The sequence below is a fragment of the Primulina eburnea genome, chromosome 5 (assembly GCF_022965805.1).
Source record: "Primulina eburnea isolate SZY01 chromosome 5, ASM2296580v1, whole genome shotgun sequence".
In the NCBI taxonomy this organism is placed as follows: Eukaryota; Viridiplantae; Streptophyta; class Magnoliopsida; order Lamiales; family Gesneriaceae; genus Primulina; species Primulina eburnea.
In genome coordinates this window covers 21,030,551-21,052,538 of record NC_133105.1, presented here as the reverse complement: position 1 = coordinate 21,052,538, position 21,988 = coordinate 21,030,551, and the positions used below count along the sequence as shown (strand labels likewise).

Below are 21,988 nucleotides of genomic sequence, written 5' to 3'. Positions count from 1 at the left end.
ACAAATAGTCACGACACTAAATACTCAATCATCTAAAATCTCGCCATCTCCTAGTACTTCATCTTCTATCTGTTCTTATACCGGTTCTACTTCCGGCTCCAATGCCATAATGGTGGCATCCTCAAGATGATGAACATTATTCTGCAATTATTCATTTTGCATAGTCAAATTCTGCACCGAATTCTGCGGTTCTTGAATGGTTGCCTCATCTTGCTGACGGTGTTGTTTTTCCATTAGCAACATTTGTTGAATCTGAGACTGTAGTGCTTGGGATTCCTCTAACATTCGTTGGCGTAATCCATCCATTTCAAGGGCGATTGTTTGGGAAGCCTCTAGTTTGTTCTTGGTCATTTCGTGTTGTTTTTCTTCTGAGTTAAGATAATAAGCAAACCTTTGCACGTCAGCCTGAAGATGATCTTTGATATCTTCTAGTTCTTGTTTTTCCTTCTTGAAGTTTTCATATTCCAAATCTTTGGCTAACAATTGATCATGATATTTTTGTTGTTCCTCGTAAAGTTGCGCTCTAAGATGCACCGTTGCAATTTCGTGGTCGCTAAGGGCGAGTTCACGCATACGTTTGGGTATTTCAGCGCGAGTACGGGGGGCCATTTCCTGAAATAAAACAAATGGAAAGGCTTAGAACAAGGAGTTATGATATTCACGATTATTACCAAAAAGGGAAAAACGTGATTTTTGGATGCTTCAACAATAGAATTTTGCGATTTTCAGATGTCACGATAAGAATAGTGAATATTGTTCATTGGTAGGAAGTCGCTAGAGTCTTGCCAAAAAACTGACTTTGTCAAATTTCCTATGGCAATTTCCCAGCCGGATTATGAACCTGGATGGCTCTGATACCACTCAAATGTCACGTCCCGATACCAGGGTGAGTTGACATCCGGCGTTGTGTTACAATTATTCAATCGTAAATCAACAAGCCTCGTAGTACAATGTACAACCAAACCAGTCTTTTTCATAAAACATACATTGTCTTTACAACATAATCAACTTAACAAACGAGTGCGGAAGCGAACAACGTAAAAATAAAAGATAGCCAAATTCCAAATTATGTCTTGATTAACTGAAACTTTGTTACCATCCCCAGAAATGCATTTGCTCTTCTTCTTCAACTTGTTTTTCATTCTTATCTGGGAGTGAGAGGTGTAAGGGTGAGTATTTTGTGAAATACTCAGCAAGTGGGGGCCGATCGATCACAATAACACAAGGATATACATATATAGATCTTTAACATTTCGAAATTTTCCGTGTCTCAACAAACGTCAGAACAATAAATAGACAAAATGATAGATACGACATAACTTATATATATTTATGTAAATATTAAATGAATTTCATGTCACAATAATTATTCATAACAAAATCAAGACATGATATTAACAATGAGCAAACATAACTTAGCATATGCATATATACATATCATATATTATTCGTATTGCACTGTTATTTCATCTTATTATCCATGGTGTTACTGATCAGTCCCCTATATGTAATTCCTCTAAGGGGTGAGGCCATATATCGGTTATTATTAACCACCGCATCAGGGCCATAAACTTGTCATATCTTATCATGTTTTAGGAAAATTTTCCTTTTTACCATTTCTAACTTGAATCATAACAGTGCTTTTAAACATAATTCTTAGAATATACCAAATTGGTGTTTAAGAACATATACTAGAATATAACATGAAACGAAGACAACATAATTTTGAAATGAAAAGAACATGCACTTGAAATTGATTTAAACATGCTCAACAATTTATCGAAACAAAAGCATCGTATATCAAATCGAATGAATATATCATGTCGATCGAATTTTCGAAAACATACTTAAATACTTTAAAACATAAGCCCACTTACAGAAAGGTGCTCCTAAATTATGAAAGAAACAAGCTGGAAGTTAACGTCCGAAAATCCGTAAGATTGCTAAATTCGCTTGAATTCCGAGCAGTATTCTTGCAGATACGTTTCCCAGAAATTGAACCTCTGGATGAGGCTGAAATTTGGATATGATGTTTAGAACATCTGAAAGTGTATTATGAACGGTGAAAATCGGATTCTGAGGTCGGGAGTGATGGAACGAATTTCCAGACGTATAACAAAATTATTGCTCCTAAATTTCACTTCAAGAAAGGTTGATGGTTTCAAACTTCAAGCTTGCTCTAGATGGAAAGGTTTTTGGTGTGATTTCCCTCAAACTCAATACATCTATTTATAGGCAAGATTTGAAAATAATTTCCACAAAATTTGATGCATACTTTAATATATTTTATTTATTTTAGTCAATTTTGGCACATTTGATTTTCAATGTTTTGGACTCATGTTTTGCACTTCATGTTTTTCAATGTTTTGCACTTCATAATACCTAATAAATATAATACTAATACTAATAATTAATAATAATAAATCATATTCTTACAGGGCCACATCTACCTCCCTCGGATAAGTTCTGCGAATTTCATCAAGAATACGATCACTTTACAAATGACTGCCAGAGACTGGGGGAAGAGGTGCAGAGGATCATGCAGAAAGACCCTCATATGAAGAACCTCTTAGCCCGACAGAAAGGAAGGTACAAAGACGGTAGGAGAGGTCAAGGACCTCCTTGGACAAATCAGAGAGCTCTACCCAGAGAGAACCGACCCAACCAAGGGGGCCGAGCAAACCCTGAGCGACAGCAGGGACCTCAGGTCGAAAAAATAGCAAATGATCCAACCCGAGGTATAATACACATGATATCTGTGTTAGAGTAGGTGCCCGTCGAGCCAAATGTTGGCCGAGTGTTCACAATGAAACTCTATGTATGAGAAATCTTTATTTTAATAATATTTGAATTTATTATTTTGGCACTTCTTTAACTGTATACCCATGCTAGTTGCATAGATAAAGCCCTTGAATATACAAATAGTAGAAAGAATATGAGATGCTCATATGATGAGTATCATGAAACTCATATTTGGAATACTGTATATTCTAAACAGTTCCTAGTCGATTCAGCCGCCGCTAAGAAGGATATTGTGGGGACTCGGGCTCTAATTCTGTTTCTTGGGATTAAATGGATCGTTGTTATAAAATGTGGGTCAAATTTTCGCTTTTACATTTAATCAAATGTAACTAAACAAACATAAGTTCTTTATTTAATTTACAACGTACAAACAGAATATACATGTCTTGTTCTTATACAACTAGTGTTTAATCAAACCAACTACTATCTATAAGTAGGACAAGACTAATAAAAAGACCACTAGTCCTCTGCTGCGCCTGTAGTCACCACGCTATCACGATCATCTCTGTCTCGACCCAGATCCTGCCCCACCTGTTGTTATGCACACATACAGACATAACAACAGCCGGAAAACCGGTGAGAACAAATCCCAGTATAAACATGTATACATGCTTTAAAACAATCTAAAAACATGAAACATGCTAATATGAATATCATTCATATACAATCATGAAATGCGAATCTAATCATGTCTAGACTCGACTCGACTAGAACTCTAGGGATCCCGGTGTGAATAAGACGATCTATCACCTACCCTCCCAATCGGGGTGACGGTATGTCTTATTCCTAGACTTCGGCCTGATCTGTATCCGCGTCTACAATAGGGGCGGTGATCTTCCCCTAAGCTGTGATATCGCCGAACGTCTAGAAGTCTGGATGATCTCTTAGACTTTCCTATCTTAATGCATGAATACAAAATCTGTAAAAAAGCATGATCATCTTAATGCAATGCAACATGATCTGTAAACAAAGCATAGCAAGATTTGAAACAAGTTCTAGAAACAAATCTATAAACAATCATAATCATATCAAGATATAGATAATAAAACAAGTGTGTGATTTTGGTTGGGAAACTCAAATGTGATCTCCTTTGAGTTGTGATTCCCCAAACAAAACATGTACTATACCTTTCGTTGCACACTCGATCGTAGTTGAAGTCTTGAAGACGAATCTTACCGATATCAATCTGAAATGGCAATGTTGATACATATTCTATCAATCTCTAACTCAACCAGGACATTTATACCATCTATATCTAGTCTTGATACAAGTTGACGACATAACAACGTGTTCTCGTGATACTAACAAATTCGAATCTTAACACATATCAACACATTATCAATCTAAACTCATCAACTTATAATCATCATCCTAAACATGTAATAGTACTCAAAATCTACATATTTAGCTCTAAACATGCTATAAAAATCGTACAATTACATACAACATCCGTTCTTCGATCCGGTTACGAATATATTATCTTCATACTCACAAGAACATATCCTAGAGTTCAAATCTTAATTCTCCCAACAACAATATCTCAAATCATGTTGAAAGTAAACAATACTTACATCACCTTGTAGCCTTTGATGAGAGGAGTGCAAATCTAGGTTTAGATTAAAGTTTGGATATGAAAATCTTGCACTAATTAACTTTGAAATGAAAGAACCTTCCTTCTCCCTTGAATCTCTCTCTCTCTCTCGGTTTTGGCTTCTGAAAATGGCAAGGAATAGAGACAACTCATTAATATGTGCATGGCAAGGACACTTGGCTTTTTCTTTGGGTTGCACGTCTCGCGCATATGCGCGGTCACTACTCGCGCATATGCGCGAGACCTACTGTCTCGGCAGCTTGGCAGAAAATAACGCTCGCGCATATGCGCCACTTATCTCGCGCATATGCGCCACAACTACTGGAGGTGTCGCGCATATGCGCGCATTGTCTCGCGCATGTGCGCCGAGGCTACTGGAATTCCCGCGCATGTGCGCGCATGTCTTCGCGCATGTGCGCTGGAGCTTCGACCCTTCTCATTTCTTTTGATTGTCTCCTCATCTTTATTGTACATTTTCCTCTTCTTTTCTAGTCCAATATAATACATCTACAATCACCTTAATTATCAACAAACTCAGTCTGATTATGATAACTAAATCTTCGAGCCTTACATTTCTCCCCCTCTAAGAAATGATTTCGTCCTCGAAATTGTAGGTAATCAATTAGAGTATTTAAAACAGTATTACACTCTAAAACTGAATAAATACTTACATCATATAAATAACTCGGGGTGTTTCTGCCTCATGTCTGCCTCTGTTTCCCAAGTCGCTTCCTCGATGCCATGACGACTCCACTGAACTTTCACAAGTGGAATAGTCTTCGTTCTGAGTTGCTTGTCTTTCCGATCAAGAATCTGTATCGGTTGTTCCACATAGCTCAAAGTGTGATCAAGTTCAGCTTCGTCAGGTTGAATGACATGAGAAACATCTGGCATATATCTTCGCAACATTGATACATGAAACACGTCATGTATTCCGGATAAAGAAGGAGGAAGAGCAAGTCTGTAAGCTCGATCGCCAATCTTCTCAAGAATTTCGTAAGGCCCAATGTATCGAGGAGATAGTTTCCCGCGTTTGCCAAATCTTACAACGCCTCTGAAAGGAGAAATCTTTAAGAATACTCTATCTCCTAGCCTCAAATACTAACGGTCTACGTTGGATATTGGCGTACTTTGCTTGTCTATCTTGTGCCGTCTTCATTCTCTTCTGAATGACTTTCACCTTCTCAGTCATGTCACGAATCATATCTGGCCCAAGTTCTGGTATCTCTGAGTTGTCATCCCAGTATAGCGGAGATCTGCACTTCTTACCATATAAAGCTTCAAACGGTGCCATCTCAATGCTCGTCTGATAGCTATTATTGTAAGAGAATTCACAAAGAGGTAGGGAATCTTGCCAACTAATGCCAAAATCTAGCACAACGGCTCTCAACATATCCTCTAGTGTCTGGATAGTCCGTTCTGACTGTCCGTCTGTCTGAGGGTGATAAGCAGTACTCAGGTGTAATGTCGTACCTAAAGCCTGCTGTAAGCTGTGCCAAAAGTGAGCAGTGAATCGTGGATCACGATCTGATACGATAGACTTCGGCACTCCATGCAATCTAACTACCTCTCGAATATATATTTCCGCCATCTGATCTTGTCTATACGTCATTCTGTACGGAATGAAACAAGCAGATTTGGTCAATCTGTCAATAATGACCCAAATCGCATCGCAGCCTCTGGATGATCGAGGTAACTTCGTCACAAAATCCAAGGAAATGTGGTCCCATTTCCATTCTGGAATAGATAAATTCTGAAGTAAACCTCCCGGCTTCTTTCTTTCAGCTTTTACCTGTTGGCAGTTCAAACACTTAGACACAAATTCTGCAACATCTGATTTCATTTGTTTCCACCAGAATTGTGTCTTCAAGTCATTATACATCTTCCTGCCACCAGGATGAATGCTGAACCGACTACAATGTGCCTCTAACAGGATCTGCTGTCTCAACTCTGCAACATCTGGCACCACAAGACGGTTATTCACGTACAATACATGATCACGCACCTGGTATTCTGACATATGCCCTGATCTGACCATTTGAATCGATCTTTGCACGTTCTGATCTCTTCTCTGTGCTTCTTTGATCCTCATAATCAAATCAGGTTCAACTTGGATCGTAGCAAGTCGGAGTGGCTTACTATCTGTATCAAATTCTAACCCAGACAAGCAGCATTTCTCAACTAAATTATTAACACCTATCGTCGATAAGGACAAGGCACATACCTTTCGACTCAAGGCATCAGCTGCTGCATTCGACTTTCCTGGATAATATTTGATTTCACAATCAAAATCTTTTAATAGATCAAGCCATCTACGCTGCCTCATGTTCAGTTCTGACTTAGAAAATAGATACTTCAGGCTTTTGTGATCAGAGTAAATCTCAAATTTCTCGCCGTAGAGATAGTGACGCCAAATCTTTAATGCAAATACGATAGCCGCCAATTCCAGATCATGAATGGGGTATCGTACTTCATGTGGCTTCAGTTGTCTCGAGGCGTATGCGACCACATGACCTTGCTGCATAAGAACACATCCCAAACCTCTGTGAGAGGCATCACAATATACAACGAAATTACCCTGTACCTGAAGGTATCGTCAGTACTGGAGCACTATTCAGCTTCTTTTTCAATTCCACGAAGCTAGACTCACAATCCTCAGACCATATAAATGGCGCATTCTTTTGTGTCAATTGGGTGATTGGCTTCGCAATACTGGAGAAATCTTTGATAAATCTTCTATAGTATCCTGCTAGACCCATGAAACTGCGTATTTCTGGCACAGAAGTCGGTCTTGGCCAGTTGATAACAACTTCCACTTTACTCGGATCAACAGAAATACCATCTCCAGAAATGATATGCCCCAAGAATACAACTCGATTCAGCCAAAACTCACACTTTGACAATTTCGCATACAGTTGCTCGTTTCTCAACGTCTGCAAGACAATTCTGAGATGCTCTGCTTGCTCATTTCTATTCTTCGAATACACCAAAATATCATCAATGAAGACAATCACAAATTCATCCAAATATCTCTGAAACACTTGGTTCATCAAGCCCATAAATACCGCAGGAGCATTTGTTAAACCAAAAGGCATGACAACAAATTCGTAATGTCCATACCTGGTTCGAAATGCTTTCTTCGGTATATCTACATCTCGAACTCTGAGCTGATGATATCCCGATCGCAAATCGATCTTGGAATAAACAGAGGATCCCTGTAATTGATCAAAGAGATCGTCAATTCTAGGCAAAGGATATTTGTTCTTGATCGTTGCCTTATTCAGTTGCCGGTAGTCTATACACAATCGCATCGAACCGTCTTTCTTTCGCACAAACAGCACAGGAGCGCTCCAAGGAGATACACTAGGTCTGATATATACCTTGGCCAGAAGATCTTCTAACTGTGCTTTCAATTCTTTTAGTTCGATGGGTGCCATCCTATACGGAGCTCTCGAAATAGGGACGGTACCTGGTACAAGATCAATACTAAAATCTACCTCTCGCACCGGAGGTAATCCTGGGATCTCATCTGGAAAAATATCTGCAAATTCCCGTACTACTGGCAGATCCGCCAATGCCGGGCTCGACTTCTGCATATCTACAGCATAAATAAAGAAACCATCTGCTCCTTTTTGTAACAATCTGTTCATAGTAAGAGCCGAAATCAAGAGAATCCTGAGATCTGGAACCCTTCCCGTAGAATTTCCACTCGTCTGTCATCTCGGGTCTGAATCTGACAACCTTATGGAAACAATCTACAGTGGCTCTGTACTTCGTTAGCATGTCAATACCGACTATACAATCAAAATCAGCTAGACCCAACACTATACAATCTAGGTCAATCTCATGCCCCTCAAACTGTAGAATGCAATGTCTAACTGTAGTTACAGATATCAATCCACTTCCCAACGGAGAATTAATAGACACAACATCTAGCAAAGACTCAACAGGCAATGAATGTAACAATACAAATCGCTCCTGAAATGAATGTATGCGATGCACCTGTATCTATCAAGATATAAGCAGGATAACCATAAAGAGAGCAGTTACCTGCTATAACATCATCTGGTGCATCTTGTGCTTGCTCTTCTGTCAATGCAAACACTTGAGCCTGTTGCCTCGGAGGTTGACTCACCGTCTGACTACCTCGAGCTCTGGGTTGAGTCTGTATCTGCGGTGGCTGAAAAGAGTGAACAGAGGAAGCTTGCCTCTCAGGCTGAGCTACGGATGCAGATGACCCTGCACCTTGAAATCTCTGTGAGCTTCTCTGGGGACACACTTTGGCGAAGTGCCCCTGTTGTCTACATATGTTACATCTCCCTGTCACTCCTTGTCACTGTTCAGTCGCATGTCTACCCCCACAAGAATTGCAGTAGACACCTGTATACCTGGTACTCTGATCAAAACCACTCTGTCTGGATCCACCGGAGCTTGACGAACTGCTCCCAGGTCTTTTGAACTGCTTCCCTTTTGCTTTCAACTGATCTTTTCGCCCGCTGCTACTACCGCCGCTTTCAAATCTAAGAGGAGGTTGTGCTGGAGGTATTGGTGGTCTCGGACTCGGAGCAACATACGGAGCACTCCGTTGCCTAAGCAATCTTGCTTCTGCTCCTTTGGCACGGTTCAATGCCTCAGCGAAATTGTTGGGTCTTCCAGTATTTACCAACGTAAAGATATCGGGATTTAAGCCGTTTATGAACTGATCTGCCACGGCTTCATCACTACCTGAAACATGAGGTGCAAAGCGAAGCAAGGAAGAAAATTTAGCGACGTACTCTTCGATGTTCAGTTGCCCTTGCCTTAAGTTTGCAAACTCATTGCCTTTATCTTTACGGTAGGATATAGGAAAGAATCGCTGATAAAACTCTGTCTTGAACATTTTCCATGTAATCTCCGTACCACGCTGTTCCAATGCTCTTTTGATGTTCAACCACCAATTCTTAGCCACATCTTGCAATTGATGGCCAATGAGTTTCACTCTCTTCTCATCATTGTATTCGAGAGACTCGAACAACATCTCGATATCCTCCAACCAGCTTTCACATTCGATTGCGTTTTCAGTACCCCGTAAGGTAGGTGGTCGGAAAGACTGGAATCGCTTTAATAAAGTCTCCATGGGCGTAGCAGTAACGTCCATTGGATCCCCGGATGTGCTACCCTGTTCTGGTGCTGTGGGTCGTAGAGGCACTGCTGCTCTTCTAGGAGGCATGTATCTGATATTCAACAAATTAGTATACAAGCTATACAAACTGTCTCAGCCCTCCTCTGATCATTTACCTCTGATCCAGAATCGGTTCTGATTCAGTCCTTACTAACACATGCTGTAATACAAGTCAGATAATCATACAACATGCAATAATGAAAGCAATAAATCATGCTAGCACACCATAAAGCAAGGAAGAAGACTCGATCTACCCCGCTCATTCTATCTTATCTCACTCTAAAGGATCTATCACTCTGATACCACCTGTTGTGGGGACCCGGGCTCTAATTCTGTTTCTCGGGATTAAATGGATCGTTGTTATAAAACGTGGGTCAAATTTTCGCTTTTACATTTAATCAAATGTAACTAAACAAGCATAAGTTCTTTATTTAATTTACAACGTACAAACATAATATACATGTCTTGTTCTTATACAACTAGTATTGTTTAATCAAACCAACTACTATCTATAAGTAGGACAAGTCTAATAAAAAGACCACTAGTCCTCTGCTGCGCCCGTAGTCACCACGCTATCACGATCATCTCTGTCTCGACCCAGATCCTGCCCCACCTGTTGTTATGCACACATACAGACATAACAACAGCCGGAAAACCGGTGAGAACAAATCCCAGTATAAACATGTATACATGCTTTAAAACAATCTAAAAACATGAAACATGCTAATATGAATATCATTCATATACAATCATGCAATGCGAATCTAATCATGTCTAGACTAGACTCGACTAGAACTCTAGGGATCCCGGTGTGAATAAGACGATCTATCACCTACCCTCCCAATCGGGGTGACGGTATGTCTTATTCCTAGACTTCGGCCTGATCTGTATCTGCGTCTACAATAGGGGCGGTGATCTTCCCCTAAGCTGTGATATCGCCGAACGTCTAGAAGTCTGGATGATCTCTCAGACTTTCATATCTTAATGCATGAATACAAAATCTGTAAACAAGCATGATCATCTTAATGCAATGCAACATGATCTGTAAACAAAGCATAGCAAGATTTGCAAACAAGTTCTAGAAACAAATCTATAAACAATCATAATCATATCAAGATATAGATAATAAAACAAGTATGTGATTTTGGTTGGGAAACTCAAATGTGATCTCCTTTGAGTCGTGATTCCCCAAACAAAACATGTACTATACCTTTAGTTGCACACTCGGTCGTAGTTGAAGTCTTGAAGACGAATCTTACCGATATCAATCTGAAATGGCAATGTTGATACATATTCTATCAATCTCTAGCTCAACCAAGACATTTATACCATCTATATCTAGTCTTGATACAAGTTGACGACATAACAACGTGTTCTCGTGATACTAACAAATTCGAATCTCAACACATATCAACACATTATCAATCTAAACTCATCAACTTATAATCATAATCCTAAACATGTAATAGTACTCAAAATCTGCATATTTAGCTCTAAACATGCTATAAAAATCGTACAATTACATACAACATCCGTTCTTCGATCCGGTTACGAATATATTATCTTCATACTCACAAGAACATATCCTAGAGTTCAAATCTTAATTCTCCCAACAACAATATCTCAAATCATGTTGAAAGTAAACAATACTTACATCACCTTGTAGCCTTTGATGAGAGGAGTGCAAATCTAGGTTTAGATTAAAGTTTGGATATGAAAATCTTGCACTAATTAACTTTGAAATGAAAGAACCTTCCTTCTCCCTTGAATCTCTCTCTCTCTCGGTTTTGGCTTCTGAAAATGGCAAGGAATAGAGACAACTCATTAATATGTGCATGGCAAGGACACTTGGCTTTTTCTTTGGGTTGCACGTCTCGCGCATATGCGCGGTCACTACTCGTGCATGTGCGCGAGACCTACTGTCTCGGCAGCTTGGCAGAAAATAACGCTCGCGCATATGCGCCACTTATCTCGCGCATATGCGCCACAGCTATTGGAGGTGTCGCGCATATGCGCGCATTGTCTCGCGCATGTGCGCCGAGGCTACTTGAATTCCCGCGCATGTGCGCGCATGTCTTCGCGCATGTGCGCTGGAGCTTCGACCCTTCTCATTTCTTTTGATTGTCTCCTCATCTTTATTGTAAATTTTCCTCTTCTTTTCTAGTCCAATATAATACATCTACAATCACCTTAATTATCAACAAACTCAGTCTGATTATGATAACTAAATCTTCGAGCCTTACAGATATAGGCCGCTAGAGTTCGAGACTAGTATCTGCGATGTGAGTACCATGTATCATTGGTAGGGGACATTGTGATGTCCGAGCATGCAGATAGGTGCTCCTGGTAGAGTGCACTGAACAACCCTCCATAAAGGACTTTCCAAGTAGTTCTCACTTATCGAGTGGAAACGTCCTTGTTTATGGTTGTACACCATTAGTCCTTATGACCCGGGACAACATTGAGTCTCTATGTGCTAGCATTACACTTTGACTTGTTTACCGACTCTCAAGGGGTCATCAGGTGGCAAGGTTGGGTGTTTTGTCGAAACATATAGGAGTCGATGCATTTTAGTCGGGGATTCACCGCTTACCTTCGGGTATGGATATCCTATGTGTTATCATGTGTATGTAGGTTGAAATCTCTGATCAGAGTATGGTGGTAATTATGAAAGGGGTTTCATAGATTACACCATCGATGCAACTACGACATGACACATAGTATCGATTCATTGACAACTCTCGATAAACCAATGGTTGTCGAATCGGTCGGGATATATGAGTTGAAGGGACCGTACTGTACGCTAACCATAATTGAATGGTTCTTCCAGGCACTATACCTAGGGAATCATGTAAGCGATGCTGCTAGGCGTTTAACATGATTGGTTGGGTATTATCAGACTTGAGTTCTGACGTTCTTAATATCAAGGAGTTGATAATTAAGAATGGAGCAATTGGGCTATGCTCGTATAAGGACATGTTTGGTCCGAATCACATGGAGATGTGAACCCACGGCTAGTTGTATCAATGAACCATTGAGGGCCACACAAGTACTAGCTTTCTAGATCCGTTGAGAAGTAAAAATAGTTCAATGTGTTGAACGGCTTATAAAGGAGTTTATAAGCGTAAGAAAATTAGAAGTATGACTTCTATAAAGGAGAAATTAGTTCAATGTGTTGAACGGCTTATAAATGGGTTTATAAGCGTAAAGAAAAATAGAAGTATGACTTCTATGAGAGAAATGTAAATTTTAATTTTTGGAAGTGTTCCTAAATTAAAAGTTGGCCAAGTGAATAATGTATTTGAAAATTGTGATTTTCATAAACATTATTATGGACTAAATTAAATTAATTCAAGTGTTGAATTAATTAAACACTAGTGGACCTAGTAGAGTCCAAATAATTAAATTAATTCAAGTGTTGAATTAATTAAATTATATTGAGTCTTGTAGAGCTCAATTTAAATAAATTATTTAACTAGTGGACTTGAGTAAATTCAAGTAATGTTTAATTAATCTGAAAAATGTTTGAGATAATTAATTTCAGTCCATGAGTTTTTAATTTGTTAAAAACCATATAATATTTGCATGCATGGGAGGTGAAGGGTTGGAGACAACTTTTTCAAATATCAAGGCTGGGCATGCTACTTTTGCTTTTGCTTTTTGCAAGACCAAGACAAGTCCCCCTTCCCCCTCATTCACACTACCATGGCCGAAACTTTGTGGTTCTCTCCTCCAATTTTTCTCTCATTTTTCTTCTTCAAGTGTTGAGGAAAGAAATCTCTTCTCAAAGAAAAATGCCCTACATTTTCTAGTGCAAGTGTAAGGTCTTTTAAGTTTGGTGGTGGGCTTAATAGTTGAGCAAGGAGTGCTCAAAAAAGCTTGAAGATAGTTTCTACCATTGAAGAGCTAAGGTGTTTACACCTTAGTTGGAGCCATACATCAATCCTTGTGATTGATAGGTACATTTCTTAATACACTATGAATGTCATTTTGTGTTTCTTGTATTTGCTACACAAGATATGAGGTGGCCGAATTTCTTGATGAAAAATTAAAAATTTTGAACTTCCGTTGCTCTTCCGGTCACGGTAACCGATCCCCTTTCAAGTGGTATCCGAGCTATGGTTACGATTTTGTGTAGCAATTACAAGATATTATGTTGAGATCGATTTCTAACCGCACGAGAACAAAATTTTGCATCGAATCAAGGCCGGTTTCGGGAGAATTTTGGGCAGCAAGGGCAGCTTGGGCTGCCCGAGGGGCTGCCCGAAACGGGCAGCTAGGGCAGCCCAAGGGGCTGCCCGAACAGCCCCATGTATTTTAAATAAATTTTTTTTTTGTTGTTGGCAAGAATCCGGCGACGGAGCTCCGGCGACGGCGATGACGACTAGGGTTTTCCAAAAGTGTTTTGGATTATCAAAGTGTCATGGGCCTTGAGTTGTTGGGCCATTAGATGGCTAACACATTTGTGAATTTTAAATGGGCCAAAATATTTTTGGTGAAAAATAAGTTTTTGGGTCCTTAAGTTTAAAATTACAAAAGTTGCAAACTTTTCTCATAAAATAAATAATTGAAGTTGGACTTTAATTATTTATAGTAAATTGTGATTTATAAGAAATTCGATTATAAATAAATTAATTGGAAAATAGACGAAGGTGTTTGTATACTTTGTTAATTTAGTTTATAATCGTGGCGGTAGTGATTGGATCAAGATATATAATACTGGATCAATTAATTATTGTGATAATTAATTGATGGTGTATGATATGTGATATTATACATGAAGGATGATCAAAAGCCCAAGCCCAATTTGCTAGGTGATTGTAATAATTATCAATTTATAAAGTGGGCTTGGTTTATGGCCCGTTCCCACCCCCATGAGATGTATCCCTATTTGCCATGGATATTTATTTGTAAATATTAGTATAGTGGATGATCAAGATTGGAAGATGGTGGCCATGATGATTATGAAGATCGAAGACATGTAAATATTGGAAGCTAATGTAATAGTTGCATTTGCATCCCATGCATTTTCCCTAGGATTGGACCTAGGCCCGTGTTTAGCTCACACCGGCCATTAGTATTGGGGCGATTGATCATCCATGTTTGTTTACTGTTTATAATATATGCATGATATGTTATAAATAATGAGTATGTGCGTTATTATTATGATAATAACAAAGTTGCATGAATCCGGCAAACATACGATCAAACATGGCGAGCTTTTAAAATAAAATTAATGATGAGACCTTTCAAAATTAAAAACCCTCATTTTGATTAAGATTCAAAATTAATATCAAGCCCGAAAAGGGGAATTATAAATTTGTTTATAATTTCCTTGTCTTCCATCGACAATGGGTTCATGATGAACGCTACCCGTACTCAGGGCTCAGCTCATATTATTGGGGGAGCTTTGGGTGCCGGAAAACTGTGATATCCATTGACATGGTGATGTGAACTACGTGGAACTCCCATGATTTCGGCTCATATTATTCGGGAACTCATGTAGACCGTCCATTAAGGTTCAACATCGATGGGTAAGGCTTGACACGTGAAGATGAACGACGTCATATTATTGGGTCCTAATCAAACGTGAGACAAAAGTTTACGTAGAGGGTTGCATTGTGATGCAATTGGAAACTACCTTTTAGGAATTGTGATTGGCTGATATTATTCGGGATCATAATTCGCTAATTGGAACTTAAGTACCTACTGAGGAAAGGAGTTTCCCGTTTTCACTAGAGGGTAGTGAAAGATGTCAAAACAGTGGGAGCAAATATTTATGAAATAAAAGTCCAAACTTCATATCTTACTAAATATTTTAAAATAGTCATCAACATTTATCTGTTTTTACTTTTCAGTACAAATTGACAATGTCTTCGATTCGCAATCTGATATCCATAATACTCGACAAACACATATTAACTGGACCTAATTACCTCACTTGGCTAAGAAACATGAAAATCGTCTTGAATTCGGAAAGGGTAGCATATACACTGACTGAGTCGCCCTCTGTTGAGGCTCTGACTGACTGCACTCCTGAGGAATTGCAGGCTTACAAGGAATGGTGTGACCATGACTTGATAGCCAGGTGTTATATGCTGACTTCTATGAATGATTAGCTGTAGAGGCGTTTTGAGGATGCAAAGAGTGCTGCTGACATTCATTTGCTTCTCAAGGAGCTCTTTGGTGAGCAAACACGGCCTCTTAGGCATGCTACCGTCAAGGAGCTGATCACTTTGCGCATGCGAGATGGGGCCTCGGTCCATGAGCATGGCTTGAAGTTGATTGGGCTTGTGGACAAGCTCGTTGGCATGGATCTGATCTTGCCTTCGGAGTTGACCACCGACGTGTTGCTCTTATCACTGCCTAGCTCATTTGATCCTTTTGTGGTGAACTTCAACATGAACAAGATAGAGCCGACCCTTGAGGAGTTGGTGAATATGCTTGTTACGTTTGAATCAACCATCAAGAAAGAGAAGTTGGTTCTTTATGTGGGTTCTTCATCTGGTACGAAGATTGATCCACATGGGAATGGAAAGAAGCGTTCTTTCCAACATCCCAAAAAGAACGTGCCCTTGATGAGACAATCTCCGAATCCCGTTGAGGCAGCTAGACCAGTTAAGGCTGACAAGACTGATGATGTATGTCATCACTGCAAGAAGCCTGGACATTGGAGGCGTAACTGCAGGGAATATCTTTCTCAGAAGAGTTCTGGAAACGGTATGTTCTAAATTGAAGTAAACATTACAATTAACTCTACTTTTTGGGTATTGGATACCGGTTTTGGCTTATATCTCTGTAATGAGTTACAGGTGATGGGAAGAAGTAGGAAGCTTAAGGAAGGTGTGACCTTATAGAGGATGGGCAATGGAGCAAGGTTGCTGCCAAGGCTATTGAATATGTTTACTTATTCTTGAACAATAGTTTAAAGTTAATTTTATGAGATGTTTTGTTTGTACCTAATTTTGTGAAAAACATTGTTTCCATTTCTATGTTGATAAAGATGGATATTCTTGTTTATTTAGCAAAGGTGTTTGCAACATTTACAAGAATGAATGTTTGATTGGTACTAGAGAACTTGAAAACGATCTCTATAACTTAAAATTGAAAGATATTCCACTAAATGTCCATTTAAAGGCAGACACCATATGAGATATGGATGGGTAAGCCTCCCAAATATTCTTGTCTTAGAATATGGGGTGCCCTGCTTATGTGAAGCAAGTAGTGGGAGATAAATTGGATAGTCGATCCATTTTATGTTACTTTGTGGGATATCCAAGGAATTCAGTTGGATACTACTTCTATCATCCCCAAGAAACAAAGGTGTTTGTTTCTAGGAATGCGACCTTTTTGGAAAAGGAATTTCTATTGGATAGAAAAGGGGAGATGATGGAACTCGAAGAGGTTCGAGAGACACCCACAATTATAGAACCCACACCCGAAGAGCCAAGAGAGGAGATACAAGCTCCTAGAAGATCCGAGAGAGTCTCGAGACCACCTATGAGGTATGGTCTGCTTCTTGAAGAGGGCCATGATGAGCCTATCCATGGATGTGATCCAAGGACCTTCAAGGAAGCATTATCTGATGCCGATTCATCCATGTGGCTTGAAGCAATGGAATCTGAGATGAATTCCATGCATTCGAACCAAGTGTGGAATCTTGTGGATCCACATGAGGGAACTGTTGCCATAGGGTGTAAATGGATTTACAAGAGGAAACTTGGCGCGGATGGGAAGGTATTGACCTTCAAGGCGCGATTGGTGGCAAAAGGATATACTCAAAGACAAGGAGTTGACTTTGAGGAAACCTTTTCTCCTGTTGCAATGTTCAAGTCTATAAGGATATTGTTAGCCATAGCTGCATGGTATGACTATGAGATATGGCAGATGGATGTCAAGACAGCCTTTCTTAATGGGGATATTAAGGAAGAGATTTACATGTCTCAACCCGAAGGTTTACATCTATCGGAAGTGAGCATATGGTATGCAAACTTCAAAGATCTATTTATAGTCTAAAGCAGGCATCTAGGAGTTGGAACCTTAGATTCGATAGTACAATCAAAGAGTTTGATTTTGATAAGAATCCTGAGGAACCCTGTGTGTATAAGAAGGTCAGTGGGAGTGTTGTGACATTCCTGGTGTTTTATGTTGATGACATTCTAATCATTGGGAGTGATGTAGGAATGTTGCAATCAACTAAAATATGGTTAGCAAGTGAGTTCTCGATATAGAACCTGGGTTAAGCATCTTTTGTATTGGGAATACAGATCTATAGAGATAGATCAAGAAGATTGCTTGGGTCACCCAGTCCACATACATTGATACCATCGTGAAGCGGTTCTCGATGGATGATTCCAAGAGAGGACATCTACCAATGTGGTGTGTCCCTATCCAAGTCTATGTCTCCCAATACTGATGCAGAGATAGCGGTGATGACAAGCATTCCTTATTCATCTGCGATTGGTAGCATCATGTATGAGATGATATCTACACGTCCTGACGTGGCTTTCGCACTAAGTGTAGTGAGTAGATATCAATCGAACCTCTGGTCTTCCACATTGGAAAGCTGTGAAAGACATCCTCAAGTAGTTGAGAAGGACCAATAAATTGTTCTTGGTCTATGGGGTAGAGAACTGAAATTGGAAGGCTATACCGACTCTAGCTTCCAAAGCGATATCGATGACTCGAAGTCAACCTCTGGGTTTGTATTCATGCTCAATGGTGCTGCTGTCTCTTGGAAGAGTTCCAAGCAAGACAATACTGCGGATTCCAGCACAGAGGCCGAATACATTGCTGCATAAGATGCAGCAAGGGAGGCTGTTTGGATAACGAATTTCGTCTAAGAGTTGGACATCATTCCTAATGGAGTTGCTCCTATCCCGGTGTTGTGTGACAACACGTGAGCTATAGCTCAAGAAAAGGAGCCCAGGTCTCATCAGAAGTCCAAACATGTATTGAGAAAGTACCACATCCTCGGAGAGATTGGGGAAAGAGGAAGAAGTGTCTTTTGACATAGTCGGCTCCGCAGATAATGTTGCTGATCCACTAGCTAAGCCTTTACCTGGACCATTATTCGAGATGCATCGCGAATCAATGGGTTTGAATCATATGGGTAGTTGGCTCTAGTGCAAGTGGGAGATTGTTAGAGTAGGTGCCCGTCGAGCCAAGTGTTGGCCGAGTGTTCACAATGAAACTCTATGTATGAGCAATCTTTAGTTTAATAATATTTGAATTTATTGTTTTGGCACTTCTTTATCTGTATAACCATGTTAGTTGCATAGATAAAGCCCTTGAATATACAAATAGTAGAAAGAATATGAGATGCTCATATGATGAGTATCATGAAACTCATATTTGGAATACTGTATATTCTAAACAGTTCCTAGTCGATTCAGCCGCCACTAAGAAGGATATAGGCCGCTAGAGTTTGAGACTAGTATCTGCGATGTGAGTACCATGTTTCATTGGTAGGGGACATTGTGATGTCCGAGCATGCAGATAGGTGCTCCTGGTAGAGTGCACTGAACAACCCTCCATAAAGGACTTTCCAAGTGGTTCTCACTTATCGAGTGGAAACGTCCTGGTTTATGGTTGTACACCATTAGTCCTTATGACCCGGGACAACATTGAGACTATATGTGCTAGCATTACACTTTGACTTGTTTACCGACTCTCAAGGGGTCATCAGGTGGCAAGGTTGGGTGTTTTGTCGAAACATATAGGAGTCGATGCATTTTAGTCGGGGATTCACCGCTTACCTTCGGGTATGGATATCCTATGTGTTATCATGTGTATGTAGGTTGAAATCTCTGATCAGAGTATGGTGGTAATTATGAAAGGGGTTTCATAGATTACACCATCGATGCAACTACGACATGACACATAGTATCGATTCATTGACAACTCTCGATAAACCAATGGTTGTCGAATCGGTCGGGATATATGAGTTGAAGGGACCGTACTGTACGCTAACCATAATTGAATGGTTCTTCCAGGCACTATACCTAGGGAATCATGTAAGCGATGCTGCTAGGCGTTTAACATGATTGGTTGGGTATTATCAGAGTTGAGTTCTGACGTTCTTAATATCAAGGAGTTGATAATTAAGAATGGAGCAATTGGGCTATGCTCGTATAAGGACATGTTTGGTCCGAATCACATGGAGATGTGAACCCACGGCTAGTTGTATCAATGAACCATTGAGGGCCACACAAGTACTAGCTTTCTAGATCCCGTTGAGAAGTAAAAATAGTTTAATGTGTTGAACGGCTTATAAAGGAGTTTATAAGCGTAAGGAAAATTAGAAGTATGACTTCTATAAAGGAGAAATTAGTTCAATGTGTTGAACGGCTTATAAATGGGTTTATAAGCGTAAAGAAAAATAGAAGTATGACTTCTATGAGAGAAATGTAAATTTTAATTTTTGGAAGTGTTCCTAAATTAAAAGTTGGCCAAGTGAATAATGTATTTGAAAATTGTGATTTTCATAAACATTATTATGGACTAAATTAAATTAATTCAAGTGTTGAATTAATTAAACACTAGTGGACCTAGTAGAGTCCAAATAATTAAATTAATTCAAGTGTTGAATTAATTAAATTATATTGAGTCTTGTAGAGCTCAATTTAAATAAATTATTTAACTAGTGGACTTGAGTAAATTCAAGTAATGTTTAATTAATCTCAAAAATGTTTGAGATAATTAAATTAAGTCCATGGGTTTTTAATTTGTTAAAAATATATAATATATGCATGCATGGGAGGTGAAGGGTTGGAGACAACTTTTTCAAATATCAAGGCTGGGCATGCTACTTTTGCTTTTGCTTTTTGCAAGACCAAGACAAGTCTCCCTTCCCCCTCATTCACACTACAATGGCCGAAACTTTGTGGTTCTCTCCTCCAATTTTTCTCTCATTTTTCTTCTTCAAGTGTTGAGGAAAGAAATCTCTTCTCAAAGAAAAATGCCCTACATTTTCTAGTGCAAGTGTAAGGTGGATCTTTTAAGTTTGGTGGTGGGCTTAATAGTTGAGCAAGGAGTGCTCAAAGGAAGCTTGAAGATAGTTTCTACCATTGAAGAGCTAAGTGTTCACACCTTAGTTGGAGCCATACATCAATCCTTGTGATTGATAGGTACATTTCTTAATACACTATGAATGTCATTTTGTGTTTCTTGTATTTTCTACACAAGATATGAGGTGTCCGAATTTCTTGATGAAAAATTAAAAATTTTGAACTTCGTTGCGCTTCCGGTCACCGTAACCGATCCCCTTTCAATCTGGTGGCGCAGCTGAAGAGGATTCCGAAAGAGCTCGAAAAGCTCATGGAAGAAGATTAGAAAGCCTTGGGTTAGACCTTGCTCCCAAGTCTGACCCCACTATTAGATTCGGACCAGAGAACCTGAAAGGTGTTGTTGCACCCCACAACGATGCCTTGTTAGTAACTCTCATTGTCGCCAATAATGACGTGGTAAGAATCTTTGTCGAGACGGGAAGCTCAGTTACATTCTTTTCAAGAGAACCTTGGATCAAATGAAATTGGAAGGGTTCGAGTTTGACCCCATCTCCACGCCTTTATTTGGCTTTACAGGACACGCGGTCCAGACCATTGGACAGATCATGCTTCTCTTATCTTTGGGAACAAGACCGTACCGTATCACCAAAATGACATCTTTTACTGTAGTGGATGCCCCTTCCTCGTATAATGGGATAATGGGTCAACCAGCCCTGGCTGACTTCCGGGCTGTGAGCTCCACTTACCATCAAAAACTGAAATATCCTACAGGGAACCACGTGGGAGTTGTTTGTGGGGACCAGAAGTCCTCACGCCGTTGCTATGTAGACGAGGTAAAGGTTTAGGTGAAGAGGTCCCGAACTGAGGTGGGGATGATTGAAACTCCACAACAAATGATTTCCATAAAAGAGGCTCAACTCGTTTCAGAGGAAGAACCCGAGATAGTGGAAATAGGAGCCCAGCGGAACGTCCGGGTGGCGGCTGACTTGGACCTTGAAACCAAGAGTAGTTTGATGGCTTGTTTAAAGGCTAATCCTGACATGTTCTCCTGGTCCACACAAGAGCTTCAAGGGGTCAGTCCAAAGGTCATGGAACACCGCCTCAATTTACTTCCTGAGGCTCGACATGTTAAGCAAAAGAAAAGGAACTTTGGCCCTGAAAAAGACAAGATAATAAAGGAGGAGGTGGATGAGCTTCTTAGGGCAGGACACATACGGGAGGTCTTTTTCCCAACATGGTTGTCGAATGTGGTCCTGGTCCCTAAGAGTTCGGGAAAGTGGAGAATGTGCGTCGATTTCAGAGATCTTAACAAGGCCTGCCCAAAGGATTGCTATCCCTTGCCAAGGATCGATCAGCTGGTTGACTCCACCGCATGTCATCAATACCTATGCCTATCAGGGATACCATCAGATACCCCTAGCAGAG

The 21,988-nt window shown here is 39.8% G+C and overlaps 1 protein-coding gene across 1 annotated transcript; it reads left to right on the top strand.

The window, feature by feature from the left end:
- The first annotated feature begins 2,091 nt into the window (after positions 1–2,091).
- LOC140831431 (uncharacterized) lies at positions 2,092–21,408 on the top strand. Its single transcript, XM_073195184.1, has 4 exons — positions 2,092–2,191; positions 2,439–2,738; positions 20,841–21,019; positions 21,067–21,408. Exons 1-4 carry the CDS (start codon positions 2,092–2,094, stop codon positions 21,406–21,408), a joined length of 921 nt encoding a protein of 306 aa, XP_073051285.1.
- The last annotated feature ends 580 nt before the right edge of the window (positions 21,409–21,988 follow it).